The sequence below is a fragment of the Chiloscyllium plagiosum genome, chromosome 22 (genome assembly GCF_004010195.1).
Source record: "Chiloscyllium plagiosum isolate BGI_BamShark_2017 chromosome 22, ASM401019v2, whole genome shotgun sequence".
NCBI classification, from domain to species: Eukaryota; Metazoa; Chordata; class Chondrichthyes; order Orectolobiformes; family Hemiscylliidae; genus Chiloscyllium; species Chiloscyllium plagiosum.
Genome location: NC_057731.1, coordinates 33,554,379 through 33,571,224, shown reverse-complemented (window position 1 = coordinate 33,571,224; position 16,846 = coordinate 33,554,379). Strand labels below are relative to the sequence as shown.

At 39.6% G+C, this 16,846-nt stretch overlaps 1 protein-coding gene across 5 annotated transcripts in view; it reads left to right on the top strand.

The window, feature by feature from the left end:
• Positions 1–16,207, top strand: part of LOC122561187 (G protein-coupled receptor kinase 5-like) — a 231,184-nt gene extending 214,977 nt beyond the window's left edge. Inside the window, exons 13-17 of one of the 5 annotated variants that reach the window (XM_043712717.1) lie at positions 3,871–4,008; positions 5,194–5,331; positions 7,220–7,351; positions 13,174–13,297; positions 15,484–15,574. In XM_043712717.1, coding sequence (XP_043568652.1) covers positions 3,871–4,008; positions 5,194–5,331; positions 7,220–7,351; positions 13,174–13,293 — 528 coding nt within the window. In that variant the 3' untranslated portion in view covers positions 13,294–13,297; positions 15,484–15,574. Of the gene's footprint in view, positions 1–3,870; positions 4,009–5,193; positions 5,332–7,219; positions 7,352–8,051; positions 8,092–10,650; positions 12,434–13,173; positions 13,298–15,483 lie in introns of those variants that run through there. The other 4 variants (XM_043712719.1, XM_043712720.1, XM_043712716.1 and 1 more) reach the window with 4 other exon arrangements.
• The last annotated feature ends 639 nt before the right edge of the window (positions 16,208–16,846 follow it).

The following is a 16,846-nucleotide window of genomic DNA, read 5'->3' as shown; positions in this document are numbered from 1 at the left end:
GCTTTGGCAAAATCTTTCTCATTGTTGGACTTGCTTGGTATTTCCACTGTTTTCTATTTTTAATTTCCGTTGCCGACGTTTGCCGATCTAGTTTTTTGATTTTATTTGCAGACCGTGGATTATTTGTTTTCTGTTTAAGATCGTACGCTGCTTTATGGGATGGCTCAGTGGTGTAGTTAGCAGTGTGGTGTTGCCTGAGATGCTAGGAAAAAATATAAAATTAAAGATAACTGTATAACACGAAGGGTGGTTCTTTTTTAAATGTAATCTGCCTCCTGATTGTCTATCATATTTCAAAGATATTGCCAGGCTCCAGTAAATTCATTTTGAAGCAGGAACTGAACCGTGAATATTTCTTTTTACTGTGTACTTCTAGGAATGATCCAAGAAAACTGCTTTTCAAGATGAAGAATAGTATTTAAATAAGGAGAGGAAGTTTTATGTATTTGCATGTCACCTGGACCATACATTTTACCTAAGTAACGTTGTTTTAAGTGGAAATGCATGCATGGCTGCATCATATATTTATTCCCAGTGCCTACAGGGAATGTGGTTTAAATTGAATAAGAGAAATATTTCAGTTCAGACACTAGGATTAACTCGAACTCAAAACATGTTTTATTTTTTCTACCTTGTGCCCTTTTATCACTTAATGTAGCTGCCATATCTGACAAAGACAACAGTTAATGCAAAAACAAGAGGAATAGCCATTTATTAGTATTAGTAAGTAGAAGAAAAAATAATTTGCATATAAAAGCATTAATTATAAAATGGCTACAGCATGAAAAAAGGGCCATTTGACCTGTCCTGCCCATGTTGACTTGCTGCAAGAGGAACACAGTTAGTCCCACTCCCTCAATTTTTCCTGGAGCCTTGCACATTTTTCTCTCCAGGTAATTATCCAATTCCTCTTAAAAACCAGGATTGAAACTGCCTCCAGCACATCATAACTGGAAGGTGATGCCCTATTACCACTGGGTTGTTATTGCAGAGACCCAGGTAATGTTCTGAGGACCCAGATTTGAAACCCGCCACAGCACATGGTAGAATTTGAATTCAGTAAAAAAGACGGAATTAAGAATCTAATGATGACCATTGTCGATTGTTGGTAAAACCTACCTGTCCTTTAGAGAAGGAAACTGCCATCCTTACCTGTAGCTTTTGAACCTTTGTCATTTATCTTAAATTGGTGCCTTCTGGTTCTCACTTCTTCTAAAGAGAACAGGACCTCCCTACTCAGTCTGTTTAATTCTCTTGGTTATGAACACTTTACCATATCCCCTCTAAATCTCATGTGAACAATCCCAGCATCTCCAATCTGTCCTAGTAAGTGCAGTCTCTCACCAATGGAACTGTTCTTATAAATACTTTCTGCACTGTCTCAAGCATGATGCTGAGATGGTATATAAAGCATCAGCTTAGGCTGAATCACTGTACCAAAAATATTCACCTAATCTTTTTGCTTTTGTACACTTGGCCTTCATTTATAAAGTTCAGAACCCCAAATGCTTTATAAAGCACTTTCTCAACTTGCCCTGCCATTCTCATTGACTTATGTATATGTACTCCTAGATGTCTCTACTACTTCACATCCTTTAGAATTGTAACCTTTAACTTATGTTGTCTTTCCTCAGTTTTCCTACCAAAATGAATCACTTCACATTTCTCTGTATTAAATTAATTCAGCAATTGTTTGATGTATTTGAGCAAGACTTTTGTATCTTCCTGAAGTCTTATCACTATCCTGCTGCAGTTCATAAACACCCAAGTTTTCCGTCATCCACAATTTTTTCAGTTGTGCCCTGCACACCTAAGGAGAGGTCAGTAAACTCTCCCTAAGGACGCTAGCAATTTAACTCACTAGGGTAATTGCTACTGGCTTTATTCAGGTACAACAAATTTGTACAGTCCCCATGCCCTTCAGAACCAGTTTCAAGATCGCAGAAAGCTAATGAACTCCCCACCGTGCAATAGAACAAAGAAAAATTACAGCCCAAGAATAGGCCCGTTGACCCTCCAAGCCTGTGCCGATCCACATCCACTGTCTAAACCTATCACCCAATTCCTAAGGATCTGTATCCATCTGCTCCCCACCTACTCATACATCTGTCCAGATGCAACTTACATGAATCTACTGTGCCTGCCTCTACCACCTCTGCTGGCAATGCATTCCAGGCACCTACCACGTCTGAGTAAAGTACTTTCCGCGTGTGTCCCCCTTAAACTTTTCTCCTTTCACCTTGAAAGCGTGACCTCTCATTATTGAATCCCTCACCCTGGGGAAAAGCTGATCTCTATCCACCCAGTCTATACCCTTCATGATTGTAATTATTTTTTTGTTCCTGTCCTCCTCTTTCTGTATTCACCAGCAAGTGACACTGGGAATAGTATAAATTGGTGCCTTCTGGTTCTCACTTCCTCTAAAGAGAACAGGATCTCCCTACCCAGTCTGTCTGATCCCCTTTACCATATCCCCTCTAAATCTAAGGCGAACAATCCAGCATCTCCAATCTGTTCTAGTAAGTGCAGTCTCTCAACCGTGGAATTGGGGTTCTGAGTAGTTTCCTTCCTAGGCTTCCAACGTCTACCTGAAGGCCCTCATCCCTGTTACTTCCCATATCTTTCGTGCTGATGTGAACCATGACTCCTGGCTGTTCACTCTCACCTAAATGTGCTCTGTAACTGCTAAGTGATATCCTTGACCCCGGGGACCAAGGAGGCAATATACTATTAGCAAAAACAAAATTGGCTAGAAACACTCAGCAAGTCTGGCAGCATCTGTGGAGCTCTGAGAAAGGGTCACTGGACCCGAAACGTGAACTCTTATTTCTCTCAATTGATGCAACCAGACCTGCTGAGCTTTTCCAGCAATTTCTGTTTTTGTTTCAGATTTCCAGCAACCGCACTCATTTCAATTATTTTTTATTAGGCAATATACCATTCTGGATTCAGGTTTGCAGCCTCAGAAAGCATTGCTATTCCCCATTTATATAATATCCTATCTCTATTGTTTTCCTCATCTCCCTCCTGCCCCCAAATGAGGCTGAGCCAGCCTTGGTGTCCTGGACGTAGCTCTAGCTGCACTCATGGGAAATGTTGTTCTCACTAGTATTCAGAACTGATACCAATTGGAGAGAGTTAAAAATCACACAACACCAGGTTATAGTCTAAAAGGTTTTTTTGGAAGTACAAGCTTTTGGAGCATTGTTCCTTCAGGTAGCTAGTGGAGAGTGAGACGCATTCAGGGCACTCTTACACTACCTGCCTGGCCTTCCCTGACTGTCTGGCAGTAGTGCATTCCCTCCCTGCCTACATACTGGTAAACTATGGAATGTCCCCATGCAGAAACATCTATCCATGTAGCTCTGAGCCTCATGGGTGCAGCTGAATGATACCACCTGCCATTCGAGCTCCAAAACCCAGAGGTCCAGGTGTTTGAGTGGACAATCCTTGCTGCACATGTAGTTGTCCATGCTATGAGGAGTATCCTGGAATTCCCACAGAATATGTGCATACTTTGGGACTGATAATCCGTACCATACATCCAGCTAGTCTAATAACTGAGCTTAGCCAAAATAAGCTAAAGACTTTGAAGAAACTGATGGAAGTAAAAGTATAAAATGTACAGGACCTTAAGTAAATTGTTACCTATGCCAACTGCACTTTGTCTTATGTAGACAAAAGTGTGCAGTTTCACATAGATTAATGCCAAGTCTAAAAATGAGCCCTGATGCTTTTGTGTATGAGAGACTGAGAGTGGTGGATGCCCATCTTCACATATGTCAATCTTTCTCTTCTGTTTGAAAAATTGGTAGCTGAAGATCTACCAAAGCTGTTACAATGTAAAACCCCTGAATGTTTTCTCAATAGTTGCTAACCAAAGACCCCAAGCAAAGATTGGGTTGTGCAGGAGGAGGTGCTTCCGATGTGAAGAAAAACCCATTCTTCCGGAATATCAATTTCAAACGATTGGAAGCGGGCATAATGGAGCCTCCGTTTGTTCCTGATGTGAGTAATGAGACAATATTACCAGCAGTCGTTGCAATTACATTGAAACCATTATTTACTGCGGTAATCAGAATGATTTATGAGGGGATATGTTCTTGACTAAAAATAAATTGAATCACCATTGTTTTCCTGTAATGTATTGCAGATCTGAAATGAAGGATTAGGAAAGGGGAAAAATATTCATTTTAACGTATTAATGATTTGTCTTTATTATCATTATGCTAAATACAAGAAGTGTACAGACTACGATGACAACCATGGAGAATGTTGCTGTCTATAATCTATTTTAACAGATACAATATGCAGAAATCCTTTCACAACATAATGTTGTATTTGTTTGTTTTAACCCTCCTCATGGATTTTTTTTGGAAGACAGCCTCTCCAATTTTCCGCTTGTACATGAGTTCAGTGCAGTGCCATTATCAGTAATGCAAACGCAATCTCGTAAAACCTCAAATTATTCCAACCAGGGACATTGTTGTAATTTCCACTGATGTAATGCTTCAATTGCTAATGTAATTTGTTATATGTAAGATTTTTTATACAAAAAAATCTATTAGAAACCATTTGCAGCTGCTTCAGGGAATTGTGTTATGGCCATTTTGAAAAGGAAGTGATTAAATATTTATATTCATACATCATTCATAATTTGTTGGCTTGGTTGCACAGTACAATGAAACATTGTTCTTAAATCCTGCCTCCATCCCTAAAAGCCAGACCTAAACCCTGTGGAAGAAGAAAATGCATCAATTCAGACATCCATTAGTTTTTAAACTATTTGAACCAAGTTTCCAGTAGACAAGCATTTTCAGAACTGACTTTAATTGAAGAAGTAACTCTCACTTTAAAAGCGACATAATGGAATTCATTGACGTGAAATTGCTTGATTGAAACAGTCTGGCATTCTCGACTATAAGCACATGGCTGGGCTCCTGAGCTTTACCCCCAGTCTGTGTCTTACGTTCCTTGGAAATTAATTCTTCATACTCAGGATTGAGAGTGATAGCTTGATGAGTGTTCATTATTTGGAAAGAAAAGAGGTTGTGATGTGGTGGGTGGAAGGGAGTACAGCAAAGAAAAATTCCATTTCGTTATCCCTGCTTGTGAATATACCATGGTTTGAAATTAATTTAGTATTGAGTAGCATGCAGTCATTCTTATCCCAGCTCCTTGCTCCTCTAACAGCCACGAGCAGTCTATTGCAAAGACGTGCTGGACATTGAACAGTTCTCCACTGTGAAAGGAGTAAACCTGGACCAGACAGATGATGATTTCTATTCAAAGTTTTCGACAGGCTGTGTTTCTATTCCCTGGCAGAATGAGGTGAGCGGAACACCATTCCCCGTTTGAACTTCCCTTATGTTCTCTTGCTTGTTAACCTGACCAATAGAATTTATTTTGTCATTTAGGTCATCCATGGGGACAAGTGTGTGAAAATATCTATCAAACATGTAATATTCTATTGAGGCTAGTAATAAAGCTATATAAAGTCTACTGCCTCAATGCTACATCTCAAGAAAGCGTTTATAAATGAGTGTGAAGTGACGGAATTCAGTGGTTGAAATTGAATCTCATCAAGACAGTAACATTTAATTAAGAACAAGTGATGCTGTGCATAAGCTCACTCTCTTAGATTTATTATATTCAGACCTACATTTAGATGTCTAACATTACTGGTGCAGTCCAAGGATGCAAACCATGGATTATATTCCAACATTTCCACAAATTTCTTATGCCATTTACTGATGTGCTAGAAATGAACCCAGTATTCATAGATCTTCACCTCCAGCGCATTTATACATTTATAGTTGCTGTCTCCATGAACTATCTTAATATTGCTCCCTAGCAGTATTTTTCAGAAATATAACTACTTGCAAATTCTTGATAAAATTGCTCAAATAAACCTGCTGACTCCTGACTTCCTTACCACATCACCCCCATATCATTACCAACCGAGCCAGGCTCGGGTTACCATGAGCATGAGATCTGTTTTTCTTGGTTAAATTAGTTTCTCTAGAAAATGATACTGTTCAGCTTTCTACACTCTGTGACATTATTTCCTCCCCAACACACAAGGCTTAGTCTGTTCTCACAAAAGCACATAGTAAACATGCTTAAATATGCTTCAATAAGGTATTGGTAATAATTTGGTTTAGAAGTGCTCGTTGGAGGGCAGAACAGTCAACTTCCTACTCTACAGTCAAGATTTGAATTTAATGTAAACTAGTGACTATGTGGCCTGTGTTTGGAATGAGATTAAATGGTTTCAAATCATTTCCTCGTGGCATGTATCCAGAGCACCTACAATTGGCATGAAATTATACATTCTACAAATCTTCTCCCAAACTTTGAATTATACATTAATTCAAATACTTCATGTACCTCCCTATATTACATGGACTGTTGTCAGGCCATTTTCTTATTGTTCCTAAACACCATCACAGAATGACTTTTGCTGGAATCCTTCAAACTCATTTTTACTCATTTACACAGGCTCGAGTTGGTCAATCATTAGCATATTTGGAGTTAGAAATGAGACATTGAAACACAGAGTTCTGCATAACTGCATCCTCAATTCCAAAAAGGATCTGAACAGAATTCCCATTTCCATAGGCGGCCTCCTCCCATCATCAGGCAGAACTCCATTTCTGCCGAGACATTGATGCACATGAGTGAGCTTCTGTTTTGGCTGTGATCTTATGAAGGCAGTAGGTTCCATTGTGGGTTAGCAGTCTTTTCCACACCATGTAGTATGTACAGGTGCATAATCCTTTATCCAAAATGCTTGGGACCAGCTGGTTTTTCAAATTTCAGAAAAAGTGACAGTTTGATGGTGAATTCTTTTTCAAAATCTTACCAAACATCAGACGCAATGTGAGTAAAACAGGCCCCGAAACTGAATTGAGGCCTGCTAGTGCTGGGCCATGCCCCCACACATTACATCTGAGTGACACTCGTCAAATGGGTGTTGACTTGGGTTAACTGTTTGCACACCAAACAATCTTGTTAATGAGAAACAAACTTCACAAAGAAACCTTCGGATTTTGGAGCCTTTCGGATTTCAGGATTTTGGATAAAGGGTTGTCTATCTGTAGTAGTGTAAGTGTCAGCCAATTTCCTGACCAATCTGTAGCAAGCAGGGGAAGCAGTAAGGTTAGTTCTTAGCTTTTGTAGTACACTCAGTAATATGTCTCTATTGTGGTCACTGCAGATGATTGAAACAGAATGTTTTAAAGAATTAAATGTGTTTGGTCCAAATGGAAGCTTATCTCAAGACCTTGACAGGAGCTACACCCCTGAACCACCCAAAAAGAGTCTGCTTCAAAGGCTATTCCGGAGGCAGGTGAGATCTAACACTCTCAGGATGGTAATTTTTCCACTGCATAGAAATGTCCATCTTACATTTACCAGAGGGTTGTACTTTGCTTCTGTTGTAGTACACATTACTGCTGTAGCTCCCTCTTCAGTTCTAAAAAAAGTCATATGTTCACTCTGTTTCTCTGTCCAGAGATGCTGCCAGGCCTGTTGAGTTTCTCCAGCATTTCCTGTTTTTATTTAAATGATGTTCTTGGTGATTTATCGTAACCAAGAATTAATAGTCATTAAGATCATTAACTATGATCTGGCTGATATATCTGATTTACTAAACTTTATCAACAAACCAGTGCCTATTTTGCATTACATTAAGTGACAGAACCCGATTTCTGAGTAAAACCGAACTTGAGATCATATTTTATCACAATGTTTGTTAGTGCAATCTTGTGCTCCTACTCTCTCAATCAATAAACCTACATTGTTCTCTAATAAAAGCAGACAGACAGGACATTGATGCTGCCTGCTTCTCACAGGAGAAAAAATGCATTTTTTGGTTGGCGTGCATCTTTTACAGTTTAAAACTTCTGAAAAAATACTGTTTGTTTAAGCAATACCAATAATAAGTTAAAAGTTACAAATGGAGAGTTTCTGTTCGTAACATACCAATCCAAAACTTCAGTAACTTTTAATGTAAGTGTGCAAATAACAAGGGGTTACTTATATTTCAGCTCTCAGCAATACGTGATGACCATCAAGGACCACCTCTAGGTATCAGAGTTTACAATTGCTGTTTGATGGAACTACACATCTGTGGTAATCTGTGCTTGTGCAACTATGGTTATTCTAGAGTATTACAAGATAGGAACCATTCAACGTATTTGAACTCATGCATTCAGGAATAACTGCCCAGCCATCACTTGGGAATTAAAATAATTCAAGGGAATTAAAAAAGTGTTTGCCTCCGCTATTTTGGAGTTTTATCTGGATAGTAATCATTGATTATGTGAAGAGCCACTTCAATCCTAAATTTGAGTTGCACTGGTTGGTATTAGTGCTACCTTCCACTCATGTCAAACATTCAATTTGAACTAGTCTTCATGATTTACCTATTCTCAGTGAATTATGCAATTTAGATGGAGCCCATGCAGCACATCAAATCTGTGCACATACTATGCTTTATAAAGCAAAGTTTCTTTACAAATCCCTAACTACATGAGTGAGCTCCTGCAGATGCATATCAGCAGATTCTGCTCAGTTGTTCATCAGTAATGATGTAGGTGAAAGTGAGGACAATAGATGCTGGAGATTAGAGTCGTGAATCTGGTGCTGGAAAAGCACAGCAGGTCAGGCAGCATCTGAGGAGCAGGAGAATCGACGTTTCAGGCAAAAGCCTTTCATCAGGAATGCAGGAGAATTGATGTTTTGGGCAAAAGCCCTTCATCAGGAATTCCTCGATTCTCCTGCTTATCGGATGCTCCCTGACCTGCTGTGCTTTTCCAGCACCACACTCTTGACATCAGTAATGATCTTCTGATATGGAAAGATTGAGTATGTAGATGCACACTTTTATCACAGGATGAAATGACAGGAAAAAGATATGACTGTAAACTGTTAATGTTTCGCACAAGGCTTAATGAAGATTTGAGTTCATTCCTGTCCTCCCCACCTCCTTTCCCCATCACATTGTGGATTGAAATGTTTAAAACTAAAATCAGCAGTTTTTTTAGAAACATAGTTATAATCATTTATGCACTGGCTGAATAAACTAGCCACCTATTCTAATTCCACTTTCCAGTATTGGGTCCATGGCCCTACAGGTTACAGCATTTCAGGTGGACACCAAGTTGCTTTTAAATGAGCTGAGGGTTTCCATCTCAATGCCTAACTCGGCAACAAATTGCAGAAAGCCACCATCCTTTGGATAAAAAATGTTGTTTCTCATGAACACTCCGATCCTTCTGCCAATCATCTTATATTTCTGCACCTTGGTAATTGGCCCCTCCATTAGAAGAAACAGATCTTCCATGTTCACAGTATTCAAGTCTGTCACTATCATAGAGATCTCAATGAAACCACCCCTCAGCTTCCTCGATTCTAATGAAAACAACCCTAGCTAATCCAGTCTTGCCTCATAGCTACAATTTTCAAATCCTGTCATATTCTTGTAAATCTCCCCTCTACTTTCTTGAGAGCAGTAAAATGTCCCTCCTGTAATATGTGCAGAGTGCAAACAAATCTCCAGTTGGAGTCGAACCAATCATTATACAGTTCAGCAGTACATCCAGTTTTATTCATTATTTATTCCACGTGCCTTTTTTGCCATCTTATTTAGCTTTCCTGCCACCTTCAGATATGTATGGATATGAACTTCAAGGTATTTCACTCACTTTATTCCTGTCAGTGTCTCAAGTTTATTGTGCAATCCTTGCTTTGCTTGCCTTCTCCAGATGCATAACCTTTTTGTAAATTCACTCTTGGAATATGGGCTTCAGTAGCAAAGGTGGTGGTGAGCTGCCATCTTGGATTACTGCTGTCTACTTGGTGTAGATGCAGCCACATTGCCATTAGGGGAGGGAGTTGCAGGATTTTGACCTAGTGGTACTAAAGGAGTGGTGATGAACGAATCGCACTTCAGAATTCATTTACCATTCAACCAAACTACTGATATCATCCTTTAGACGTATTCCTCAGTGTCAACCATCTGGCCACTTTTTGGGTCATCCTGAAAAATTCCCAATCATGTCTCCCATATTTATAGTGTAACTCATTAATTTATATCACAGACAGTAAGGGATCAAGCATTAGTAAGGTTAGGTAAGAAAATCAGGGATTTGGAGGAAAGACAAACAGGTGGGACTGGGGTATAAATAAATATATAGCCATCCATATTAGGAGCAAAAATAGAACACTCAAACCGGCTCTGCTATTCAGTAAGATTAAGGCTGATCTGGTTATTCCATGTTCTTGCCTATCCCCTATAACCTTTCATCCCCTTGCTAATAAAGAATTGATTGCCACCTTAAAAATATTCAAAGACTCTGCTTCCCGCACCACCTTTCGAGAACAGAGTTCCAAAGACTAACAACCCTCTCTGAGAAGAAATTTGCTCCTCAGGTTGTTCTGCTATAACGCGTGTTTCATTAATGCAAATTGGCCATAACACGATTGACAAATTGTGGATGTTGTTTGCATCGTGCGGACTTTCCACTGAACAGGTATAGCGATTTGCTGTTAGCAACCTACAGTGCGATTTTCCACAGCACGAGGTTGCAGAGCAACACAACTGTCACATTATAATAGAACAATTTGTATTTCTATCCTGATTAGGTATCCCCTTATTTTTTAACGATTACCCCCAGTACCAGACTCTGCCACAAGAAGACTCTTATTTTTCAATCAAGTTGCCACCTCCTCTTCTGAACGCCAGTGGATACAAATCTATCCTTTATTGACTTCATTGAAATGGATGGAATGAATTTGAGAGGCTGAATGGCTCGTGTTTCTATAGTATGACAAAAATTTTACATGACATTAACCAGAGCGACGTTGTTTCATTTTTGATTTTCTATTTTTGGCAGCTTCCCTTTGTAAGCAAATAAAGTTTCCTGAATTTGGACTAGCTCAGTGTGCACATTTGCAATTATATTTTTACCATACTCAAAGTGCACACTACGAATATTCCTGTAAGCAAATCCTGACTCTTTTTAATGTTTGTTCTATAAATTTTCATGATACAAAGAAATTTAGTCTAAAACAAGTACAATGATGTATTTCCTTTAATAAACACCACTCTGTACGCAAATGTATACAGATCAAGATGGAATGTGCAGTTCTTTGTAGAATTAGATTCCAGCTTCAAAATGATGTTGCAATTTCAACAGTTGACTCTTTGCTTCTTGTTGACAACAGAGCCTGAACGTTTGTTCTGGTGAAACAGTACACCATTCAATAATTGACGATAACTTCCGCAAGAACTTGTTTTCAGTTCATTCAATTGGTTTTTGAGTTTACAATCTCATACACTTTCACATTCTTAATATGAATTACCTAGTCAATTTTTACTTATCACGTAAATAAGTAATGTCATTTTATATATTTAGAGTATGGTTAGACCCATGGTGCTTCGCAATGTATATTGGAGCTTGCAGAAGTTGCAATAATATTTATAAAGCATCCGTGTGCAGATAAACATATCAAGTTGTTTCACAGAGTACAAAGACAATAGACACTGAGTTAAACACAAATTATTTTGGCCAGAAAGATACTTGCTAAAGGGGAACTTGACATGGGAAGTGAAGGTCAGCTGTCAGATATAGAAAAAGAATTGATGCAGTAGCCAGGAAACTTGTGCCAGACGATGAGTGGAATCTCATGAGGTCCTGATTGGCATGTGCTCCAACAAGAAGCCTGAGAATCACGGGAGAAGTTGAGTGAGATCTTTCTCAATATACAGCCACTCACTGCATTTTCCAGCCAAGTTCCAGGTGTTGAGACAGATTCTCACAAGGTAACAATGAGGTGCCTGTTAGCGGGGATTATTGCTCATCCTCACCCTTACTAACTGCATATCTCACCGCATTAGTATGCAGCTTTTTGTCAACGACCATGAAAATTACCAACACGGAAGTCCAAGCGGATACCTGGCGACTATGCCTCGCCCCTTGCTCTTTTGAACTGGCATCTTGAACCTCCATTACCAACATTTCAGGTCATTCTCCAAGACAGAGGCCACACACGCCCCATGTTCAACATGTGCCAGTTGCTGTGCCATCATGGCACGTCTTCAATCCAGTTACAGTGCATACACTACTACAGTGTAATGCTACACACTGAAATACAGTAGCCAGTATAATTGGAATACTCCTGCAAAGACACTGTGTTCCAGGCCAGACACCCAGGTCACAGACTGGACCAGGCAACCTCTCAGGGCTGCTTGTTTGCTCTTTTTGCACAACACTAAATTTGCCCCTACCTGTGTGGGCATAGCAAACCTCTCTTGCAATTTTTTTTTGTTTTGTGTATTACCCCCTCATCCAGAGCTACCAGGATCACAATGCAACTGTCTAACCTTGGAGAAAGTGAAGACTGCAGATGCTGGAGACCAGAGTTGAAAAATGTGGTGCTGGAAAAATGCAGCAGGCCAGGCAGCATCCGAGGAGCAGGAGAATCGACGTTTCGGGCATAAGGCCTTCTTCAGGAATCATTTCTGAAGAAGGGCTTATGCCTGAAACGTCGCTTCTCCTGCTCCTCGGATGTTGCCTGGCCTGCTGTGTTTTTCCAGCACCATATTTTTCATCACTGTCTAACCTTGGTGTTTTGTGCAGACAAAGCCAGGAAACCAAATGTGGTTGTCAGCAGTCCTTGGGTAACAGAATTCATGACTAGGGACTGCAAGCTGAGAATGAGAGAAAGGGAAGGATTGACTAAGATGAAGGTGGGTGCAACAGCTTTTAGTCCTAGTCCAGCTGATCAAAAAGGTGACAAGGCAGCACAGAGGGTATGCATGGCTACTGTTTTGGCAAGTTGGAGCAAGGGAGGATATTGTGGGAATGCAGTGGGAGGTGGGCGCAGCTGCAGAGATGGAATGAGTGTGAAGAAACAGAACATGTAGCACATTCCCTGATGCAGCGCAACGAGGTCATTGACCTTCTTGTGGCTTTGCCGGCTGTTCTTCTGGACCGTGGATGAGGCACTGACATGGGTGGTGACCTCGGGCAAGGTTGCCAGGGGCTGGTATCAAGACTTATTCTGACGGTCCTCAGGAAGAGGAGGCCACTACTCTACACCACCCCATTCCACCAGGATATTCAGGTCCCTGTTGGTGAATCCCTTCCCTTCTCTAACATCTAGGATGACTGTCTGTCACCGAACAGGATAACTTCAGAATGCCAGCACTTGTCCAACAGCACCGTGGCCTTTTCAATATGGTGCTGCTGCAAGGGAAGCCAGTCTTTCAGCAGATTTCACTGAGTGGGTGAGTTGTTTTGGTTATGGTGCGTGTTAAGATGGGCCCAGAATTGGGCATGAGAAACACCATAAGTTAATGTGGCAAGTTTGATATGATGTGGTGAGAATAAATCCCGAATAAGATTGCAACTTGGACTTTGGAAATTAAAAGACTCCACTCATTATATCAGTGCAATGCCCACCTGTAATGTCATATCATTTCAAAGTCATTATGATTATAATGGCCTGGATTTTACACTGTGTGAGATTCCACCCCTGCCCTATGTAAGAACTGCTGGGCCAGAGGTGGGGAACCTTTTCATGTTGGAAGGCCACATTATGTTAGTTGTAATCTAATAAGGCCGCATCCAAGAAACTTCAATTATATATTCTTCAAAATTCACATTTTTTTTAATTGTGGCAGTCAGTCTGTGAGGATTATTTCGTTGAATTTTCTTTTACTGTCTGGTATTTTAAATACATTCATTTTAAGATTAAAATAAAAATAATAAAGGATGAAAAAAAACATATTAATAAAAAATAAAAGATTTGTTCTGCAAAATTTGGATTCATTCAAAAGGCCACACCCAATGGCCTAGAAGGCCGCATGCAGCCTTAAGGCCGCAGGTTCCCCACTCCTGTGCTGGGCGAACCTGACACCCACTTGACCAGCTCACTCCACAGCTTTGTAACAGCCATTTGGCTATTAATTAGCTTCAACCAGGCATCTTGCCCCCATCTAGGGAGGAAATCTCTGTGCCCACCACTCCCCATTTCCAAAAGCTTCTGGCCAGTCAAATAGCCAGGAGCTGTCCTGACTCCACACTGGCCCCTTCTACAACTGCATCCAGCCCTCAATGGCATTCCTTGATGGAGCCAGATATGAAGTTAAGTGGGAGAAGTCTCACTGGAACCATGCCTCATGATTGAAATGGGTGGGAGGGAAAATGCAGGTTGTGCACAGGGTATTTTGGAGAGTGGAATTGTGGTCCTGTAATGAGGTATCTTTCCAAGCCGTGAAAGAATCCAGGCTAGATGCTTGGCGTGTCTCTCTTCTACCGCTGATTAAATCTCAGGAATAATGGGAGAAGACCCTTAAATAGTCAGTCCAAGCCAGTGTGTGGAAAATGATTTCTTTTTGACTTCATGATTATTCTGTCATACTTCTGACATGTAACACTCTCCTTTTTAGGAAGGTGAATTTGCATTACACATCTTTGCTGCTGCTTATGTTTAGTTACATGTTGTAAAGGCAGCATGTTGAAGGGATCCCAGTTTCACCCCCAGTATTGAGGAACAAATTCTATAACAATCAGACAATTTAGTGTATAAATGGCCTATATTTCCCTTCATAACATATTGGGATATGGTGTTGATTTAAACATGGATTGTTGTCTGTGATGTTCCTGTGCAGACCATCTAGTTTTGACAATGCACATAGAGGGGAATTGGACAAAGGGCTGGCATTTCTACCACAGGAAAGGCAGAGAAAGTTAAAAACTATCCATACTCTGGAGATTCATTGTCTTTTTATTGTACCATTATACACAGGATGTTGGCATTGCTGGCTAGGTCAGCTTTTACTGCATATCCCTAAAGCTCTCTACAAGGGACTCCCAATTTTTTTGCTCAATAAAGAGAGAGATCTTTTAAAACAGTGATTGTAGACATACTCAGTAGTGACCTATAAAGGTACACATCTGAGCATTTTGAATTACAAATTTATTATTTGGCAATACCATTACATCAAAAATATAACAGATAAAATATGTTTTAAATATGTTACACTTGTTATTATATTGTATCAAAATAGAGTCGAAGTAAATGCTTAGGTGGCTGAGTGAGAAAATAACTTGAACCAGAAATTCCTTCTTGGAGGTAAGTATATTTGTCCTTAGCTGAACCATGAAATGCTTTTAACATTAGAACAAAATGTCACTTCTTGCCTCAGCTTCACAAGTGATTCACAAAGGTAACAAGTGTACATGTGAAAAGGAAAACTAAAGAAATAGTAGTGAAAATGGAAGAAGATCCTTGCCATAAATTTACTTTGTAATGCAAAAGGTTAAGTTTTCCACTTAAGGTTTCTAAACATTGCCATATTTCTCCAGTGCAGCAACTTAGTTAAATTATTCAGTTGGTTCATTCAAACAGAATTTCATCTGTCTTCCTGTTGCATTCAAACAAGGTCATACACTGTAATTTCTTTTTCAGAATCATCATAGTCATTCAAACAGCACTACAAATGTGAAGGCCCATTCCAATCATCACATGAATTGCCATCAAGCTAATTCAAACTCTGGAGGAAATAGCTAGTCCTCAGCTCATCGTTCGTGTGGTGATTCTTTGTATTCTTCAGCTTTTCCCATTTTCTGGAACTATTTAGCGGGAAAGCACCAGTTCCTGGTAGGGTATTCATTCCACACGACAGAGCCGCTCCATTTTTGTTGGTCTAGCTGCCTCACTTCCTCTCAGGTCTGTCTTGCAGGTTGGGATCATGACATTTGAAACAAGATGGTGTCTCCTTAGAATATTGCAATAGCAAATCAATGAAAATGGTCACTTGCACGTATTTAAATATAGCATTATACCAGAACTGTATTTTGTCTTTATTAAAAAAAAAGGAGGTTTTGTAAATTTCTCTATAACTGTCTCGGTTTACATTTTGTACATTTGTATTTAAAGTAAGTCAGAATTGGGATGTATATTTTCTGCCCAGCAGCTGTAAAGCCATGTGCTGATTCCACCAATGAACATCTTATGTATTTTTATGAATTGTGATTTAAGACTTCCTCAGCATTTAACAATGAAAGAGAACTTTTTAAATCTGCAATAGAACATTTTTTCATATTCTTTTGCCATATCTGCAGTCATTTTATATTTTTGTAGTTTGTCTTATCCTGAAATTTTATTAAATGTTGCTTTCATTTGTACTGCTTTTTATTTCATTTTTATTTAACAAATACATCTTTCCTATGATTTCTCTGAAAGGGACATTTTAATCAAAGTGAATGTATTTTACAATTTTTAGGGAGCTTTTCATAGCATATAAACAATAGGATTTTCAAAGTGAAAATGCAAACTTGATGGGGGGAAAAGAACCTACTTTTGACAGGACTAAAACTGAATCTGGTTGAACCCTTATACCACTTAAATATGCCATATACCTTGGACTAGTTGGAATAGCATCTTATTTACTCGTTAAGTGTTGTGATCTGTGTGAAACAAGTCTCATGGAATTTTAAATAATAGTAGGAAAATGTGGCAATTTGGGCACTGGAGTATTAGGGTCATGAGACATGCTGTTAAATTAGATCGATAATTGGAAAGGAATCTTAATTTGGTGTGGCCTTTTCAGTCCTGGCCCAGCTACTGGGGAAGGGCAGTCATTAAAGAGGAGTAAGGTGAAATGAACCACCATTCTCAGTGATTCTTGTACGTCTATTGATGGCTGTCTTGGCAGAGCTATGGATTCAAGTTAACTTTGGATGGTGATCTAAAGGCTAATTGTTTAGAAAGAAAATAACATGCAAAGCCATTTCAGACACTTGCAGCCACCCAACCCCCCCCCCCCCCC